Source organism: Siphateles boraxobius, unplaced genomic scaffold (genome assembly GCF_051911475.1).
Source record: "Siphateles boraxobius isolate OS27281-9 unplaced genomic scaffold, OSU_SipBor_1 65, whole genome shotgun sequence".
Classification (NCBI taxonomy): domain Eukaryota; kingdom Metazoa; phylum Chordata; class Actinopteri; order Cypriniformes; family Leuciscidae; genus Siphateles; species Siphateles boraxobius.
In genome coordinates, this window is record NW_027509192.1 from 16096450 (window position 1) to 16117073 (window position 20624).

Genomic DNA, 20624 nt, shown 5'->3' on the forward strand with positions numbered 1-20624 from the left:
TATGTACCCCTTTATTTGTTCTGTCAGATATGTTATGCATCTGTTGTATTACGCATTGCTTCTGTTCACACACACATATGCGTCTTGAAGGAAGGGAATTTTGTCCTGCCGAGGATGGGCTCGGGATATTTCAGGTGCTCAGCGGCTTATTGGTCTAGGCTGGAACCCACTTCCATAAACAGGAATAAAAAAGAGTGTTTCCGTCTTCCCAGACATGCCTGGCTTTGCTCAGAAAGTCAAGATCAAAAAGATAAAATCGCAGTATTCCTTTCGGTTCATTTGTCAGACTGGGGCACATTTGGAAAACGAAAATTATTCGTTTCTGGGGTACAATTCATGTTGCTTGAAAAGTGAAGGTTTAATGTGATATTGTATTTATTTGTGTTAAGTGTTAATGAACACTGCCTCATGTGTGGGCTTTAGTTTGTTAGATTAAAAATAAATTGCACAATCTAAAGAGGGGTTATTTATATGGATGGGGTTCGGGTGGAGATGAGGGATTTGATTTTGATTTGATATTGTGTTTCAGGTGTGTGTGTTCTCTTGGTTTCTCTGAATGGTTCTACTACCATAAAAAGAGAGAAGGGATTTCCTTGGTCATAGGGGAATACAATATATACTTATGATGCCCACTCCCTGCAGAAACCCAGTTCTTCCTCCATTCTTCTGGCTGCGTGTGCCTCAGCTCATTGGTGAGATGCTGTTTTCTCTGCTTTGTCCTTTGATTATCCTAATGTTAATGTTGTAATAGCATCTGGGTGAATCTTGGCCAATTGCACTGTATACATTTTTGGCGTTGACAGATAATTTAATATTTTAACCAAATTTTGCTATTTGTGATGCATTTGAAAGGTGTTTTTGCTGATTGTTTATTTTTTACTTTCAATTTTGTAAGCATAAATTGAGAAAAGTAGTTTGTGCATGATATAATTTTTCAGAATCTTTAAGAAAAGTTTGTTCAGTCTTGGATTGATTTGTTGGAAAATCAATTATCTGGTTTTATTATGTTTTATTTGTCATGGGACATGAAATCTGTATTCTTGTTGGGGATATAGAAAACTGCTACTGAAAAATCACTGCGCTATTGTGACACACACTTGGTAGATAAGATAATGTGTTGATTTGAGATTTGGAAACTCGATTCGTTTTGGCTGTTAGGACTAGAGGGTAATATGCTAATGTTTATCTTAAATCGAATCTTAAAATAAATCAATATCACTTCAGCTGACGTGTCTAAAATGAACCTAAGGGATCTCTTTGGTGCTTCAGACAATGATGCTATGGCTTAATCTGGGGTATTAGCATTGTCCAAGTGTAAAGGACTTTACTACATATTTACTCACATTATCAATAGTACTCATTATCATACTTTTGAGCTGGCATTGCAATTTGCATTCTAAAAGTAATCCTGACATAGAAGAAGAATAGACGGTTGATTGTTCCGTTTTTACCTAATTATTATATACTTTTTTGATCCTATTAGGGACATTTATGTTGTAAATATTAAATTGTTTAATGTTATTTGACACATTAATTTAAATGAAATATAATATAATATAATATGTGAGTTAGTATATGGCAGAATGTTCATCCAATTGGAAATAAATTTGGATAATTTGGTCATACATTTAATTTAGGCTCAGCATTTAAATTAATGTGAGAAACCGTGAGAAAGGGGTTTACGTGGAAAAAGTTGATGTCATGATTTGAGTCATTATGTTAGATCAGTTGCAGATGATTGGGAGGAAAGGACTGGAGGTGGGGTCAAGATTTTGATTATCACCCAGAAACAGGCTTAGCACAGAAGATCTCAGGAGATGGAGCACTTATACCTTCTGCCCCAAATTAGTGAATTATTCATTTTGGACCAGAAGACTCCATTGCCTTTGTTGGCCTAAATGATCATCATCATTATGTTCAAATGTTTCTTTTTGACCAATCAACCAATTGTAGAGGCAGACAGTGAAACAATGTTATTAAAACATTATCCAATGCACAAAAAGTAGTTTATGACATTATATTATAAATGTCGGGGTTATGTGTAAGTCTGTTTAGTGTAATTGTTTTGGTTTTGTTTTCGCTGTTCTTGTTTAGTCTGTGTTTTTTGTCATTATTAGTTTCCATAGTTACTCATAAGTTCCTTAAGGCGGGCATACATGGTGCGAGTTCGGACATTCGGGAGGTCGTAAGATATTAAACACATTACGAGTCAGTTAACCTGATAATCACTTAGTTCAGTTGATTACTGCGTCTGTGTATTTAAACCCTAGGTTTCCACTATTTATTGTTCTGTGTTGTTTGTGTTGAAGTGGTTGTGTCCTATGAGTTTTTCTCCTGTATTCTCCTGCGTGTTTTCCAAGTAAATACTTTTTTTTATTGCATTTCCTTCGTCATTAAAATTGAACAAATATATTAAAGCTCCCAACTTATAAGTAATTTGAAACCCAATACTTAGATTTAAAAGTGTAATTCTGCAATTTCTCTAAAAAAAAAAAAATCCTGTCGTCACTGGTGCACAATGGACTCAGGTCAATGTAGCGAAGGTCTATTGTATCCTTCATTTCACGGGAAACGAAGGACGCATTTGAAGGAGCCTTCAAAATTGGAACAGCCTTTGTCACGCCGCAAAGATAAACCTCAACACACCAATAGAAATGCTTTGAGTTTATATCAGACGACCCACACGAGTATATTTACATAAACACCACCCAGCAAACACTGAATATAAACATAAACCTCAAAGTTTACAGTCATTGATGAGTAGCAACAAAAATAAGAACTGAAAACCTTAGTTTTTCACTGTCCTGTGATCCATAGAGTACATCCAATGCTTTGTATCATAGAGTCATTTGTTCCATTTGCAGCGATGGAGAGGAATGGAATAATAGTCCCGTGACAGAGGTGAAGCAGTAACTAGTTTAATCCACGATGATTCCAAATCCCAAACGACAGCAGTCAGGCTTTGAAGCCACTGTCCTCAGGTTATAGAACTCTCATGTTCCAGTTCGAATTGCAGCCTTGAGCCTCATCGGCAAAAGGAATTAAGGAGTTAAAGGATATTCAAAGAGTCCTTCAACAAACAAAACATTCATAATAGCATTAGCAAAGCTGGTTACAAACCGAACTACAGCCGTAAAACCTCAAAAAAACGAAATACAGCTTACACAGGAAATAACCACAGTTGACGTAACAAATCAGACAAAGAAAAACACTTACTTGATTGAGCTTGAAACAATAGTTTCTCAATCTGGACTCTGGGCAGATTGGGTGAACCAAGAGAGAAAAACGTCTCGGTTACGTATGTAACCCTCGTTTCCTGAAGGAGGGAATGGAGACATTGTCGACTGATTGGGATCACGCTTAGGGAGCCAGTCATCTTTGAGTACTGTTAAAATGAGCCAATGCAGAGTGGAGTGCAAAGATCTGCATCTCACACTCCGCCCTGCGGCAGGGGTATAAATACGGAAGTGGATGCATGCACCAGCTGTTTTTCGCTGAGGAGCCGAGTGGAGCCCGGAGTCAGCGGTGGTCCAGCAATAGTGGTGACGGGACTGCATCTCCGTTCCCTCCTTCAGGACCGAGACGGCCAAACAAGTGGGATAACTGTTCTTTTAAAAACAGGTTTTTAACTCAGCTGCCTGTAGTGGCTAAAGAGGAGGTCTCTGTAGTGCAGTAGCTCCAGAGATAAGTCCCAAGAGGGTATAAAGGTGATTCAGTTTCCTTACTTCCCTCAGGAACCTGATGATCAAATTGTGCTTCCCCATGGATTTGTATCCACTGCATCATGATGGGCGACAATATAGAGGCAACAAACATTTTGAGGTTGGGACAGCCCTACTCAACCCATCTTGCAGGAAAGAAAGCACAGAAGTAATAGAACACCTACAGGGTCTCCTCTCAGTGAGAAAACTCAACTCAACTAACAGGTTCCACTCCAGGGCGTAAGCATACCTCGTTAGAGGGTGCTCTCGCAGAAGTAATGGTGTCTACGACATGTTTGTTGTAGATCACACAGAACCACCGTGTCCCGTCCTTTCGGGACCAGGCATGGAGTTTCCAGAGGTCTGGACACGGGTGCCATCATGCCCCGTCCCTGAGAATGTACTCAGAGGCATGAGTCAGAATGGGGCTGTCGAGAGGAGCAAAAGTTCTTGTGAACTAGGTCTGGTTAGGCCAATAAGGGGCAGCTAGCAAGACCTGCCCCTTCTTCTCCCAGACTTAGCACAGTGCTGTGCAAGAAGGCTCACTGGGGGAACACATTTCTGTGGAGGCCCTGGGGCCATCTGTGAGCCAGTGTCTCCATGCTGAGGGTTGTGCCGAGGGTTATCCGCTAGGACAGGGAGTAAAACAACTGGCAATGGGACGAGTCCGGAAAGGCAAACAGATGTAACTGTGTAGCCCCGAAGTGGTCCCAGAACAGTTGGACCCCTGGGGATGGAGTCTCCACTCTCCCTGGGCCATAAGCTGTCATGAGGCCTTGTCGGCGGCATGATTGAGCAGGCCGGAAATGTAAGTAGAATGAAACGACCTCAGAAGCTTCTGACTCCATAGGAGGAGGTGGCGGGCGAGTTGCAACATGCGAGGGAAGCATAGCGCAACTGTCGCAGTGTTTGTACAGACCAGTACAAGCTTACTGAGCAGCGGTGTCTCAAAGCAAGGTGTACTGCCAGCAACTCGAGGCAGTTGATGGCAATGCAGTCGGAGCCCCGCCAAGACCCCCGTTACTGCATGTACATGGCCCCTCAGCTAGTGTTTGGTGGATACTTGTTCTAGGGGCGGCTGTCCCAGAGAATCAAAGGTCTGATCACGGGCTGAGGGTTTGGCGGAAGGCCAGGTGATTGTCACACGGAGCGTGCCGCTCTGCCACGGCCACCTCTGGACTCGGCCGTGAAGCCAGTGCTGAAGCGGTCATCATATGGAGGAAGAAATTGCGGCTGCGTCTGTCATATGCCCCAGGAGCCTTTGAAAAGGTTTCAGTGGGACCCCCTCTCACTTCTGAAAGCCTGGAACCTGACAGATTCCATCTGTGAGGCATGTTAGAATCCAGCTCCTTACTGGAAAAAGAGATCCTCAGCCCGTGGGCCAGGGAACCAGAGGTACCACAGGCGTACCCGGGGTGGAGGACAGGGACCCGGCTCGGAAGGCCCGAAGGCGGGCCGAAGCGGGGTCTGAGTGTGGTGCACAACACTAACCTGTCTCCACGTGAAGGTGTGGGTGCGTGAGAAGGCGTGACCAGGTCCTTGAACCGCACCCAGCTGGCGATACAAGAGGGGGCTGAGGGGTGCAAGGCTTTACAGGGTCGCACACCACCAGTGTGTCCTCTTGAGACCCAGGAACAGAGGAATTTACTCTTTCTTTTGAGTCAGGTACAGCTTGGCTCCGGGAAGCCAGCAGCAGCACAGTAATCATCTGAAGAGCTTGTTCCCCCATCCCTGGGTGGCCTCTGTCAGGGATGCTTGGCCTTACACTTGCCACATGGATTGACATCGTCTGACACAGGCTGGGCGGCCTGCCTGCGGCTGGCTCCACGCTGAGGCCTGGGTGGAGGCTGCTGTGGAGGCCCAGCAGGAGCGGCAGCAGGGGGACATCCTCGGAGACAAGCAGGTGGAGGAACTGCCACCGGTGGCAGGCTGGAGGTAGCAGCAGGCCGCCGGAGCAGGGTGTGCTGGATGGCCTCTATCTGCGCTTGGGAGGCAGATAACTGTTGGGTGCAGTTCTCCACCGCGTTGCCGAACAGCCCAACTTAGGAAATTGGGGAGTCCAGTAACCGAAACTTATCTGCATCCGCCATTTCAACCACTAAAGTGGACATCGCCAGACCGATAGCGCATGCCACAATGCTCGTGCCCCGGAGGGAGAGGTCGTTGCAGAGCGGAGCTCATCTATAAACGCACGGTCTCGTGCATGTCCATGAGTGCCCTGGCCTGATAGACCTGTAATATAACATGCAAAGAGGAGGCGGCTTACCCACAGGCTTTGTAAGCTGTGCCAGTCGGAACGGATGAGAACTCAAAGGCCTTAGGGGGCAGACGAGGATCCTCCATCCAAAAGGCAGTGGCTGCCGGACACAGGTAGACCTGTGTCGCATGGACCGCTTTAATGGAGGAATAGCCTCGTAACCCACCACCGCTCCTCTGTCAAGGATAGGCAGGGGGGAGGAGCAACTCAGGCAGTTTCTGGCAGAGAAAGGCCACGACCTGGTAAGCTCTCCATGCACTTTGAGAAAGAAAGGCACTGGGCCGGCGAGCTGAGAACCCTGAGATACCAATCATCCAACCGATACTGTTCGGGACATGGTGGAGGATACCACTCGAGCCTGACAGCCTCGGCGGCCCGTTTGCCTCACCCTCCGATGCTGCAATCAGCATTCTGTCCTCTGGAGGGGCCCCGAATGAAACGGCTGGTCGGTCCATTACAGAGGGACCAGATGAACGTAATCAGGAAGAGAGCTGGATGGAGAGTTGCAGAAGTCTCTAGCGATATCTACTCTTTAACCTTTTAAAGAGTCTATGCCGCAGACTTTACATACTTCACATACTTATGATAATCCAGCATTTAGTTGATCCTGATAAGCGCTCATTGTCACAGCTGTAAAAATGACTTTCTTCTTGCATGAGGGGGTTTGGCGTTGCGATGGCTTTGTTTCCAGACAGACCATTAAAGAACGCGACACAGATTTCTCCTGGAAATCCTGTAGAAATTAGAATTCAACCAATAAAATGGAATTGAAAACTCCCAAAGTGTTTTGCATTTAGTGTATTTTTACTGTATTTTTCTATGTACATTTCTGTAATGCACTTTCTGTAAAGCTGCTTTGAAACAATATGCATTGTGAAAAGTGCTATACAAACAAATTTGAATTGAATTGAATTTAGTGTGCTTTATCGAACTAGTGGTCCTTATGCGTGATGCCTGAGGCCGAAACTAATGCAGTTTCGAACAAAAGTATGCAGTTAGTGATAAAGATAAAGTGAGTAATATTTAGCTGGTCATATGATCTCAACATGGCCACCTCCATGAGAGGGCGACCTGCCCCTTGCAGAATAAAGCAGATAACTACACGACTGTGGTCTTTATTATATTGGACATTAAATATGTAAAACTTATTTTTACAGAGCTGATGATGGTTGGAGAAATTCATCAGTGGAACTGGTCCAAATTAACCTTGTTTCCTCTTCTAATGAATGTGAAGTTCTGTAAGACACCTTGAAGCTGACGGTAAGTTCAGTGAGTCTACTGCTATTTTTTTGTGATTTGAAATGTATTCAGAGCCAACTTGTTTTTGATTGCTCTTCCTCTGAAATTACTTTCCTTCTTCGCTGATGTTGGGTAGGAAGCATGGGGATTGGGTAACACCAACCAATAGCCAATTAGCTATTCAGCCATTTTTTAACTGGAAATGAGCTATATAAATAGCAGTAGTGTCTGATTCTGTGAGTGAGCACATTAGCGATCACAGTTGAAAATCAAAAGAGCACCTCTTCATGTTAAGATGTTGTGTGATTGAAGCCTTGATTCCTGCTCTAGCTGCATTATAACATTCCTATATTGTTTGCGTGTGTTTTGACACTGTTAACCTCTAGATAGCACTGGGAAATCCTGAGAAAGTGTGTTTGAATTTGCTGTAGTATTAATACGAATGAAGTATATAATTTAACAGCGGGAATGACGATTACATTCGTATAGTGTTTGCGTGTGTTACAAATAAAGCTACATGGAGTGAATACAATTGCAGTCAATCATCTTGATGGATGATGCAGAGGAAACTATGACCAATAAGAGAACAGTTGTACTAGTATGTGACTTGCACAAACACATTTTGGTATGAATTGAAAGGTTGCCTTGTGAAAGCAAACTGAACCAAGAAGAAAATGCAATATTGTAACAAATTAAGTCACTGTTTTGGAACAAAACAAATGATCTAGATGTAAAATTGCCCTATATGCTAAATCATATATAATGCTCTGCATGCACAATGTGATAATTAAATATAGAATTAATTAACAAAAAACATAATAATAATTTGGTTAAGCTAAACAGAAAACCAAGTCATTTTAACTGGTTTAGAAGGAAAATTAGTATAAAAGTGAAATAGCCAAGTAGCTATTCAGCCATTGTTTTAGCAAACTTGGCTTCAGGTTTACGTTCATTTTGGAATGTAACACCTACTTTTCGTGATCCAGTCAGCATAAAATAAAGTCTCACTTATAGAAATGTCACATTATAGAAGTAAAATATATACTACCTATACTACACAGTACATATAGAAAGGTGTTTTTTAATAGATATATAAACTAGTAAGTGTTAGTTTTAATCGGTCAAGCGTTGACAAAAAGATTCAGATGTTTCTTGAAAATGGTTTAAGACTCAGCAGTTTGGGTTGAGATAGGCAGGTCATTCCACCAGCATGGTTCAGTCAAGGAAAAGGACAGTGAAAGTGATTTTTGTGCCTCTTTGGGGTGGTGCCACAAGGTGCCGTTCACTTGCAGAACGCAAGCTTCTTTCTGGGGGGCTCTGAAGTGAGTTTAGTTATAGGGGTGCAGAGCCATTGGTTGTTCTGTAGGAAAACATCAGTGCCTTGAATTTGATGTGAGCGGCTATTGGCAATTCCATGCTGGAGGCCTGCCAAGAGAGCATTACAATAGTCCAGTCTGGATAGAACAAGAGCTTGGACAATGAATTGTGTAGCATGGTCCGATAGGAAAGGACTGATCTTCCTAATGTTGTATAAGGAGAATCTGCAGGACCAAGCAGTTCTAACAATGTGGTCTGTGAAGTTTAACTGATTATCGATCACAACTCCAAGGTTTCTGGTGGTCCTGGATGGAGTTATGTTTAAAAAACCTAGCTGAATGGAGAAGTTGCGATGGAGTGTTGGGTTGGCCGGGACCACAAGCAGTTCTTTCTTTGCAAGGTTGAGTTAAAGGTGGTGGTCCTTCATCCACCAAGAAATGTCTGTCAGGAAGGATGAGATGCAAGCAGCTACCGTCAGATCTGGCTGGAATGAGAGGTATAGTTGTGTGTCATCAGCATAGCAGTGATAGGAAAAAACATGTTTCTGAATGACAGATCCTAGTGATGACATGTAGATGCAGAAGAGAAGTGGTCCAAGCACTGAGCCCTGAGGCACCCCCGTAGCTAGATGTTTTGAACCATTGGAGTGTGGTTCCTGAGATGCCCTTCATCATGAGGGTTAAGATGAGGATCTGGTGGTTAACTGTGTCAAAAGCAGGAGGTAGAGTCTAATGATAATGATGCTATTATGTCACCTAAATCATCTGACTAAGGTCGTGGAGAATCGTTCTCAACTGAAAATAATTCATAATTGTAATTTGATGAAAATAAGAGCATAAAACATTAAATAATGTACTTCATATCCTGTTGGAATTGATTAAAATGGTAGTAGCATATGATCAACAGAAGCAGTCTTAGAAGTTTCTGTAAATAGTACACTACCAGCTGAAACAACTGAGTAAGTATTTGTAAATGATCTTATGCTTATTAGTAAGCACTGCTGACTTTGCAACCTAAAGGATCATGTTAAGTCAAAGCAGGGGGGAGCACCTCTGTAAAACACAATAAATTAGTTGTTCCTATTAATTAAACGTATAAGAAACTTGATAATTGCAAGAGAGAAATGGCAGCTTACCTTGTCCAAAAAAAAAAAAAACATTCTAAAGTTTTTCCTAGTTATTACCAAAAAAGGAAAGAAACATAATCACAAAAATAAGTGTTATTTTCCAACAACCTGCATGTTAATCAATTCATTTGTCAGATGAACAACTTATCAGATCATATTCAACAACTGCCTTGACCTAATTCGTCTAGTTAGTTTCATTATCCTGACATCTGGAAATTTGTTTTCTCCAATAGTCTATTTTAAGCAGTGTGATTGGCGGACATTAGAAGTGGATATTTCAAGAGGCTGGCAAACCAACTGTGGTTAGTACCTTACCATAAAGAGTGGAGACTAATGATGACGCCAGGTTTATATACCATCCTTAAGTGTAGTTCTGCTGCTAGTGGTCTGCTTCCTTCAGACATTCTTCTTTCAGGGCTGAGCTGCTGCTTAACTTTCTCATAAAGGTGAGGAAAATGTCTACCTTTTCATGGTTTGATTCCATTTTGTCTCATCCAAAGATGCTTGACTTGTTTTTGAGGTGTTATTCACTTGGAATATGAACTCATGTTTTGGATTGTATTTTCAGGATGACAAACTTTTCTGTAAGCAGTTTATAGTGATTTGGAACTATAAAATAACTTTTATTTTTTAAGCGATTATTTTTGCATTATTTTTTCAATTAATTTATATATAAAAATATATGTCATTTTAGACTATTGTGCACAAATTATTTAATGCTTAATTCACTTTGCATCTATTAAAGAAAGATTTTATTTTCTTGCTACTGAATTATATGCTAGTTGAATATCTTGCAATGTGTGTTGGACTGCCAACATGAGCTTGGCACAGAAATGATGTTTTAAATGACTGTATGAACATGAATATGTATGCTGAAATGCCACTCAGGTGATGACAGAGCTGTATTTATAATACATTTATTGTTTATACCATTAAAGAAATAGTTAAACATTCTGTCATCACTTACTCACCCTCAAGTTGTTCCAAATCTGTATTAATTTATTGTGCTGAGCACAAAAGAAGATATTTTGTGGGTTGCTGGTCCCCATTGACTTCCATAGTATAGAAAATAATACAATGGAAGGTAATGGGGAATAGAAACTGTTTGGTTAAACATTCTTCAAAATCTTTCTTTATATGTAACAGAGGAAAGAAACTCATACAGGTTTAGAACAACATTAGAGAGTAAATGATGAGAGAATTTTCATTTTTGGCTGAACTAACCCTTTAATACTATAAAAAAATCATTTGCACAAAAAAAGTAAGAAAGAAAAATAACCCTCCCTTAGATATTACTGTCGAACCATCCTAAGCTTTGAAGGGATCTGTTATAAATATGCAAGACATCTGAATACAGCAAAACATGATCTGTGTGATTTATACAGCTGTCTGCAGGGTCAGATTAGTTGTATTGTTGGCATATTCATAGATTGTTCCAGAAGCAGGGAGACTGAGATACTGGATATATCTCAGGGGGAAATTCACACCCCTCCCTCTGGATCGCAAGACATTTCCAAGTGCTGGTTTCAAATTATAATGCAGAAAATGTAGCCCACAATCTCTGACACAATCTCTCCTAATGCGTATATCACATAAGAACCTTTGAATTAATCAAGATTAAATCTTGTATGTCAAAAGGTAAATATATAATGGGCTCTGTTTTGCACTCTGTACAGGGGTGAAGAAAACCGAGGGGCCAAAATGTCTGAGTGAGTATATGAATATCTCTGTTATTTATTTTATTTATTTCATATCAAAGAAATGGGAAGCTATTTCTTGTTTTGTTCAATTGTAATTCCTTCATCATCCATCACAGAAAAAAGATGACATCGAGCCGCAGGCACCATCTCAAGGTATAGTAAAGAATACACATATGCTTTTGATATAATATAATATATTATAAAATATTTAATGAAGACCTCATGAAATAATATTTTAATTGTGTCTTTTGATATTATATAATATATTATAAAATATTTAATAAAGACCTCATTAAATAATGTTTGAATTTTGTGTCTGATATAATATAATATTATATAATTAAGGAGTAATTGATGACAGGTCACTGAATTATTAGAAAATAAGGCACAACCTAGTTGTTAATGCGGCCGCAGTCAACACATTTCTGAGCGAGTGTGTGTTTGAGTGGAATAGCAGGAGAAATAGATGATGTGCTTTCCATACATAATAAAACATAATTTTGAGGCAGAAAACCTTTTATCCTATTGTTTACTATTATATAGTCAATCAGATTCAAGTATTCAACAGCAAGTATGACAGTATAATGATTATATTATAATATATTGCAAGAAAAAATCACATCAAGGCTTTAACATAAAAAGTAAAATCCGACCCTTTGAAATGTCCCACCCTCCTGTTTCAATAGGAAAGAAAACTGTGCACATCATGTGATTACATGTGGTCTTTACAATAGTGTTTTTTTCCTGACTGCTTTTATGTTTTTCAGTATGTGTGTTGCTGATAAAAGCACTGTAATGGTGTTGTATGAAAATCAGGGTCTAACTGATGTATTTGCCTTACAGAGTTTGGTGCTTAGCATTGCAAAGGGCCTTATGGAGAAAGAAGCCGCTCAGGCAATTATAGATAGGGAGAATTACATGACAGAAAACTGCCCTCCTCTGTCCTTGCCCTCATCTACAGCTGATCTGCAGGTCTGTCACCACATCCACCAAATCAATTAAAAGTCCTTGAAACTACAGACACTATGATTTTCGTTCTCTCGTAGCACATGTAGATCACTTTTTTTGTTGATGTTTTTTGTTGATGTTTCCTTTTGGAAGACAGAATTTTTTGTTAGATTATTTTAAGTACATTCTTTACAAAAACAGCAATTCCATAAATATATCATTACCATACTCATGAACTTCAGCGTTATTATCATTATCTAAAACTAATATATATTGTTTCAGGTAGCAGCCAAGGCGACATTTGAATTCTAAAATAATTAAAACTAAGGCTGAAATAAAAAGTCATAGAAACTTTTTTTTTAAAGCACTAAAAAAAAATGACAAAACACAACAAATTTACAAAAACTTAAAACACAAAAACATTTACTAAAACAAAAAAGCCAGAAAATATAAATTTTTGCAATTTTTAGTAAAAACTATAATATTAATAAAAATAAAATAAAATAACTGATGCACTCATGGTATTTACATGGCACTTTTGTGGCTTTTTATAATATAATATAATATAATATAATATAATATAATATAATATAATATAATATAATATAATATAAACATTGATGTACTCATCATGTTATTTAGATAACTTTTGGACATTAGAATGGCATTCAAAATATTTTTTTTCTTGACATTTATGGTTGTGAACGAACAAATATGTTCTTAGTGTGTAGGCTATATTAGTGCTGTCCAGATGTTTCACTGATGTCTCAGTGATGTACATGCTGCTAGGGATGATTAAAGTTATATTGCATACTCTTGAAACATTATAATGCAAAAGATGGTTAGAAAAGAGAGCTTGACTCTTTCAATGTTGCCATTCAGGAACTGTGCAAGAAACTTCACCATCAGATCGACACGGTTGATGAGGAGAGATATGACTTGCAGAGCAAAGTGAGCAAGGGAGATAAAGAGGTGACTTATAAACTATAATACTCAAACATACCTGATGATGATGATGATGATGATGATGATGATGATGATGATGAAGGTGGTGTTTCTGTTGAGTCTATATATTGAGTTCTCCGAGGTCTGTCTTGACTCTAGTCTAATGTGTGTATAGATTGAAGATCTGAAGATCAAGGTGGTCGACCTCATTGGCAAGTTCAAGAAACCCGCGTTGAAGAAAGTGCGCATGTCTGCCGATCAGATGCTTGGGGCTCTTCTGGGCTCCAAACACAAGGTGTCTCTGGATCTGAGAGCCAACCTGAAACAAGTCAAGAAGGAGGTCAAAGAGGAGGTGAGTGAATTGTTATAGTGCAGAGCAGATGTGAATAGTTATCTAAATTAAGCATACTGACACTCAGCTGATCCACGCCTACCTATAGGAAAACGACGCCGATCACTGTATTACATATATAATCTCCTTCAGTATTATCAGCAGCTATCACGTTTCTCAGGTGCTAATTACCCTCCTCCATCCCCAGCTCCTCCTCTCGTCAGTCAGGATTTGGTTTTCCCCTTGAATCAGAATAAATTCTCAAATTATGTTGTATTTTAAAATCTTGACTTAATGATATCTGCATACATTCATGTTGGTTCTGTTCTGTTACCCTAAGAGGGGTTATTGCTGCTCTCCCTGCTTTTATCCATGCTAGGCTGCATGGATTCGCAGGGAGTTCTCGCCCAGAACAGAACCATACCGCCAATCCTAACTGTATGCTAATTGTCAATCGTATTTGACGATAGAGGTCCTGACAGAAATAATAATGCCATAAGCCATGAGAGGCCGTGCATTACAGTGATTTTACCATGGGTAAGTCCTCCTACCTGGCCTCAAGTCGCTTATTGTTTGTAGCCTAGGTGAGCATTTAAAAAATAATATAAATATTAGTATCACTTCATATCACTTATCACATCAATATGATCAAAATAATATTTATTATTAAAACAAATACGCCATTAGAGGCTGTTATCAATCGTTAACCATGGCAAACATCTTGCTATATGAGCTTTAATAAATGTTTATTGATATTGAAAATAAGTAGTTAATAATGCATTTTTATGTGTCTTCCTTTGGTTTATATGTCAAGACACATTTATTTATACAAGTCAATACGGATTGTTTCAAAGCAGCTTCACAGGAAAATAACAGTAATGTTGTAAAATTCATCAGTTATGAAACAAATTCAATTTAAGCTGTAAAGCAGCTCTACAGAAGGTAATATAAGGGCTATCAATAAATTTTAATCACGATTAATCTTGTTTAACATGTTCATCTTCTCAACATTTGCTATATCCAGCAAAGTAAACTATGCGATTGAAGGATGATTTTCACAAAACTGCATTTTCTGCAAGTTTTTACGGCGTCTTTCCAAAAAGGACAATTGGAGACTCCAAAAAGGACACCGAATAACCTAACGATATAAAAAGTCCAAATATAAAAAGTCCAAGTATTACGTTTAACGTAATAAATGTATGCACACCGAAGCACACACGAAAAACACACACAAAAAAAGTTACAGAATAAACCTTTTCCGAGTTCAGTGTACAGTGCAACAGCAAAGAGCTTGTTTAGAGCTTTTTAGAGCTTGTTTACGTTTTAGACATGTCAAGTTGCAATACTCAACACACAGAACCACATGGAGATGATGCTCTTCAGAAACAATCACAGAATATGACAGAGCTTGTGTAAGAAAAACCTTGTGTTTAAACCTAAACAGACACTGGAATGAATAATTCACAGTCTCTATTCTCTCTGCCATCTTAGATGTAATCAGCCTGGTTTTCTTTACATTAGCGCGGTTTTGGACTGATTGTTTCAATGCATTCGCTAATTGGACTGAAAAGTTTCTTAATGGCTTAAAATGATCTGATCGCAAACGGAGTAGCGTAATCGGGTCCGCCTACCAGGGTTACAGGTTATTGTGCCATTGTAGATGCTCAGAGACAGTTTGAAAAACTCCTGACTTCTAAGATCATCTGACTGCGTGACGTAAATTCCGGTAATGAAGCAATTTTGCGTGCTAACAGGGTTACCTCATAATTATTTTAACGCGTTAAGGATTTCTTAATTAATTGCATTCATAAACGCATTAACATTGACAGCCCTGAGTATATGTTTAATTGAACTACCATTCCTTAACACTCAATTCCTCTCTCATAATCCAGGTTTCAGACGTCGGTGACTGGCGTAAGAACGTTGAGGACAAGGCCGGTATGGGCGGCAGGAAGAAGATGTTTGAGGGCGAAGCCTAAATTCCTAGACAAGACATTTCTTTGTTTAGTTATTGTAGGAATTTGTCAGTGCTATGCAATCATTTATCTTTTTTTTTTTGCCATAGTTTTATGTCTTTAGCTTTCAGTACCTCAAATGAGCATTTGTTTTATGCAGTATGTGTATGTCCTGAAAGAGAATTGTGTATCATCGCTGAGCCACGACCATTAAATGAATGCTTTTGAGGAAAATCCCTTTTTTGTTTGTTTAATTACGCATGTTTTGGTTCTTTCACTCCCTTACACTCTTTGACTACTGCTTTGTTTTGACTGTAATGAATATATACTATAGTGCTACTGTATGCTGCTTTTTTCTTCTATTTTTGCTCTATATGTATTCCTTTAATTAAATTAAATTAAATTAAATGTAATTTGGTCGGTACACAACTTCCAGAAGAAATATGGGTGTCATTTCAATTCACATTTATGGAGATCTCCTCTTTTGCTGTATGGTGAGTAACTTAAAATACTTTTTTTTTCAATAATCTCTCATTACTTTGCTATGTAAACCTGTATTTGTTCTGTCAGATATGTTATGCCTCTTGGTGTATTACGCATTGCTTCTGTTTACAGCACACACACATAAGCGTCTTGAAGGAAGGGAATTTTGTCCTGCCGAGGATGGGCTCGGGATATTTCAGGAGCTCAGCGGCTTATTGGTCTAGGCTGGAACCCACTTCCATAAACAGGACTCCCAAGATCTGCTGACCCATCAGAGTCCAACATATATATCCTATTTAAATTGTCTCTCTCTGAGGCTCACCAGTCTTTCCAGTTCTTCCTCCAAGTGTGCCTCCTCTTCTCATTAGGTGAGCGTCATTCCAGAACTCTCTGTAGATCTGTACGTAAAGAACAAAGGCACATCTTTGAATGCAAACATTTGTGCATAGATTTAGATACTATTTATCTACTAAAACAATTACGTTACTGATGAGTCTTTCCTGTTGTTTAGAGACATACTGTGCTCTAAGTGCTTGATTTTTACATCCATATGTCCAGACACATATAGTCTTTTAATATTCATGATTACATAGTATATGTTGATAAGTGTTCTTTTAAATGTAGTTATGAATTACCTGATAAAGTATACATTTTGTATATCTGTATTAAATGATATATAGAGAATTTATATGAAATTGAAATGTATACATTGAAAGGAAACTATATTTAACAGCAATATCATTTTTTTTTAAATGTTAGTTAAATTTCATTTAAATGTTATATTTTAATATGCTCCAATTGATATGACAGTTTACGGTTTAAATCACATGAGTTAAATTGTAGCTGTTATTGATAAAATAGATCTTTATCATATTTTTATAATTAAAATGATTAATCAATACATTTACAACATAACTTTTTTTGAAGAGTAAAGCAATTTAAAAACATAAGCAATTTTTTTAATAACTTTTTTAAATGTTATACAACTCTAATTCAACTTTTTAAGTCAGTTTAATACAATTTAAGTTGAAATTACTTAAACATCCAAGTTGATTATACTTAATTTAAGGGAGTAACTTTTTTAACAGTGAGTATAATCTTAAATCGCATTTGTCTTATAGCCTCTGAATAGAGCAGCTGATCGCTCGTATCGTGTTTATGACCTTTTGAAGTCTTGTCAAATGTACTGACTCAAGCATCTCAGACTGTTGAGCTAACCTTACAGTGTCCCTGATTGAATTTCATTTAACCAAACTTTACCCGTTTAAAACCACATAGAAGTGCTCGTCTTGGATTAGCAATTAACTAACCTACCTATATCTAATGAGTAATTTCTATCCAATCCAGGGTGAAAACACACTAAACCACCAAGATGTCAGAGTAAGTATTCTAATTCTGATTGCAATGGGTTCTTTATTGTAAAGCCTTATAGACTACATGTGTGTAATTTTATATGAAGTTATGATTGTTTTGAATAGAATAGTGTATAATAGAATCCCTTGCACTCTGAGTAATACAGAGCTCCGTTTGATACTCATGGTGAACTTGTTTTCATAAACAGAAAAAAGATGACCTCCAGCCGTAGGCATCATTTGAAGGTTAGACAATGTTACTGTCATTTCATATAACACATGTTTTTTTAAAATGTTTTGTAAAGCGTATTGTTGATTTCTCTTCCTCTAACCCCTCAGAGCCTGGTGCTGTCCATCGCCTTCAATCTGCTGGACGCTGAAGCCAAGCAGGTTGTCATTGATAAGGAGACGTACATGAGTGAACACTGTCCTCCTCTGAGTCTGCCTGGATCCCAGCAGGAGCTGCAGGTGATCACGTTATTCCTAGTTTCACCAATAACACTGTCAAAATTATATGATCAATAATTTATGACAACATTTGATTTTACATTTAACTCATCAAAATAAGTTAAGCAATTTTCAACTTTTTTTTATAAGTTATTCAAGATTCAACCAAGTCAGTTTTATGTAATTTAAGTTGAAACAACTTAAACTTAAGTTGATTGTAGTTAAAAAATGTATGCAGCAACTTTTTTTCTTTTCTTTTTTAACAGGGAATGAATATTGTTATACAATATTTGAGTAATAATCATTTTTGATCATCATATCAATACTATAACAGTTTTTGCAATATAACTATTAGTATGTTGTATTATGTATTACATTTGTAATTATATATCATACATATTGCAATTTTACATTATAAATAACTTTTTAACTAACTCTTAACTTATTAGTTATTTAAAAAGTTACTTCTAGTCAACAGAATGTCTGGACCACAAAAGTGGACCATCAAAATAAAGTGTTACCAACTTTTATATATAATCAATTATATTAATATAAAATTAAAATTAATATAAAAAAATACATGTATATTAATATGTGGTCAAGTAATTGTAAATGATCTATTTATGTATGATTATACACTAAAATGAGGTCATAATTATATTGTTTATTGTTTTGTTTATTAAAAAAAGTATTGTTTATTGTTGGTTTGTGTGTGTGTGCATATATATATATATATATATATATATATATATATATATGAGAACATATTATTATACTTTCATATATAATTAGATCATGTAATTAAGTTACCACATATTAATACACATTTATTAAATATAATTACTTAATTTTATATGAATATAATTGTTTATATATAAAAGTTGGTAACACTTTATTTCGATGGTCCCTTTTAGACAATCTTTTGACTATACATATAAGTAACTTTGCAAGTACGTCGGCCTTACACCTAACAGTTTACTAATACTCTAATGACTGGTAGTTGACATGAAGTTGCAAAGTTACTTATAGTTAGTAGATTGTCTAAAGCAGACCAGTGTAACCTTAAAGTTATATAAAGTTACATTGCATTCAATGTACATGTTTTTAGGTGCTTTACTTGTGAACTGAAGCAATGACCACCATGCTCTACTGTTTGAGCTACAGGAATGTTATAGAATGCTTACATAATTTTCGTATGTTTGATAATCAATATCATATATCATGTATCAGGAACTGTGCAGGAAGCTGCACCAACAGATCGACACTATTGATGAGGAGAGATACGACTTGGAGGGAAAGGTTTCCAAGGCAAACAAGGAGGTAAAGACCATGACACCTCAGTGTCATCATTTGATCAATGATTCATCCATTTATTAATTTTTCCAATTGTTATTCATTATTATATAAATAATATAGATTGAGGATCTGAAGCTCAAGGTGGTCGACCTGATTGGCAAGTTCAAGAAACCCGCGTTGAAGAAAGTGCGCATGTCTGCCGATCAGATGCTTGGGGCTCTTCTGGGCTCCAAACACAAGGTCTCCATGGATCTGAGAGCCAACCTGAAACAAGTCAAGAAGGAGGTCAAAGAGGAGGTGGGTTGCAGATTCAGAAATGTTTCTGTCCTTTGTTTTGCCATGTTTCTAATTTCGTGGAAACATCTCCAAGTGTGATGTATTTGGGCTTTATCCTCATCTCAGCACATTGTATTCATTTCCGATGTTTTTGCGTTCCCCAGGCTGTAGAACAAGTTGGCGACTGGCGTAAGAACGTTGAGGACAAGGCTGGTATGGGCGGCAGGAAGAAGATGTTTGAGTCCGAGGCTTAAATGTATCGTTTTTATTCTCCTATATGTCTTACATTTTCTCTGCCAAACATCTTTCTATCATGTGAACCTCCCGTTCAAATAAAAATTATTTTTCCTGGACTATTTTGCACATTGTACATTGTCCGAGTGTTGAATGGCATGGCATTAAAGATTAGTGTATACATATATGCCTTTGTGTTTTTGCTCAGAGTTGCAGCTGAACAGCCAATAGCATTCGCATGTTCAAAGGTTTGGGGTCGGTAATATTTTAAATGTTTTTGGAAGAAGACTATTATGCTCATCAAGGCTGCATTCAGTAAATACAGTACTTTTGTTAACATTTGAAATAAATGTTTTCTATTTGAATATGTGTCACATGGTCCTTCAGAAATCATACTAATATGATGATTTGATGCTCAAAAAACATTTCTGATTATGATCAATGTTGAAAACAGTTGTGCTGCTTCATATTTTGTTGGAAAGCCATTTTTTGAGGTTTCTTTGATTAATAGAAAGTTCAAAAGAACAATGTATATATTGTAAATGGGTTTTTTACTGTCACTTTTGATTAATTGAACGCACCCTTGCTGAACAAAAAATATGAATTTGTTAACCCTTCAACTTTTAATTCAAACTTTTGAATGGTATTGTAGGCTTCATGTAAACTTTAATACAATTGCCTACATAAAACAGATTTAATATTACATTTTTGTCTACAGTACGTGTTTATTTGATGAGATCCTGAAAGGCATAAAGGATGATTTAAACTCATTTTCATGTATTGAAAAATGACTCAATTATCACAGTTATTATGGTACTGTATGGTAATGCAATGGTACATCTTCTAATCAATTACAGTACGATATTCATTTACCGTTTTATTTCCATGGTCCCTTGCGAATACCATGGTAATAGCATACTACCATGCCCCCAAAATAAAACGTGTTGATTATGTGGTACATTTGTTATTTTTTCTTAGTTCAGTCTGCTTTTGTAAACATTAGTGAAAAAAAACCCC

General features: G+C 37.7%; 2 protein-coding genes across 4 annotated transcripts; both read left to right on the top strand.

Moving 5' to 3' along the window:
* Positions 1 to 121: 121 nt before the first annotated feature.
* On the top strand, positions 122 to 15753 carry LOC143721167 (troponin I, fast skeletal muscle-like). Of its 2 annotated transcripts, none has more exons than XM_077211414.1 (8): positions 122 to 692; positions 7116 to 7218; positions 11317 to 11349; positions 11457 to 11493; positions 12184 to 12312; positions 13171 to 13260; positions 13409 to 13585; positions 15457 to 15753. In XM_077211414.1, exons 3-8 carry the CDS (start codon positions 11342 to 11344, stop codon positions 15541 to 15543), a joined length of 528 nt encoding a protein of 175 aa, XP_077067529.1. In that variant the 5' UTR covers positions 122 to 692; positions 7116 to 7218; positions 11317 to 11341; the 3' UTR covers positions 15544 to 15753. The 2 variants fall into 2 exon arrangements, with proteins under 2 accessions (XP_077067529.1, XP_077067528.1); XM_077211413.1 differs by lacking the exon at positions 122 to 692 and adding an exon at positions 9874 to 10086 and having other exon boundaries at positions 7121 to 7218.
* Positions 15457 to 19972, top strand: LOC143721166 (troponin I, fast skeletal muscle-like). 2 transcript variants are annotated; one of them, XM_077211410.1, is made up of 8 exons: positions 15457 to 16013; positions 16135 to 16370; positions 17350 to 17382; positions 17564 to 17600; positions 17694 to 17822; positions 19032 to 19121; positions 19218 to 19394; positions 19538 to 19972. In XM_077211410.1, exons 3-8 carry the CDS (start codon positions 17375 to 17377, stop codon positions 19625 to 19627), a joined length of 531 nt encoding a protein of 176 aa, XP_077067525.1. In that variant the 5' UTR covers positions 15457 to 16013; positions 16135 to 16370; positions 17350 to 17374; the 3' UTR covers positions 19628 to 19972. The 2 variants fall into 2 exon arrangements, with proteins under 2 accessions (XP_077067525.1, XP_077067526.1); XM_077211411.1 differs by lacking the exon at positions 15457 to 16013 and having other exon boundaries at positions 16162 to 16370; positions 19218 to 19398; positions 19545 to 19972.
* The last annotated feature ends 652 nt before the right edge of the window (positions 19973 to 20624 follow it).

What these genes read in the sequence shown, in the direction of transcription:
- LOC143721167 (XM_077211414.1), top strand. An exon ending in CATCTACAGCTGATCTGCAG is followed by an intron (nt 12,313 to 13,170) that starts GTCTGTCACCAC and finishes GTTGCCATTCAG; the next exon opens with GAACTGTGCAAGAAACTTCA. An exon ending in TGAGCAAGGGAGATAAAGAG is followed by an intron (nt 13,261 to 13,408) that starts GTGACTTATAAA and finishes ATGTGTGTATAG; the next exon opens with ATTGAAGATCTGAAGATCAA.
- LOC143721166 (XM_077211410.1), top strand. An exon ending in GCCGTAGGCATCATTTGAAG is followed by an intron (nt 17,601 to 17,693) that starts GTTAGACAATGT and finishes CTAACCCCTCAG; the next exon opens with AGCCTGGTGCTGTCCATCGC. An exon ending in GATCCCAGCAGGAGCTGCAG is followed by an intron (nt 17,823 to 19,031) that starts GTGATCACGTTA and finishes ATCATGTATCAG; the next exon opens with GAACTGTGCAGGAAGCTGCA.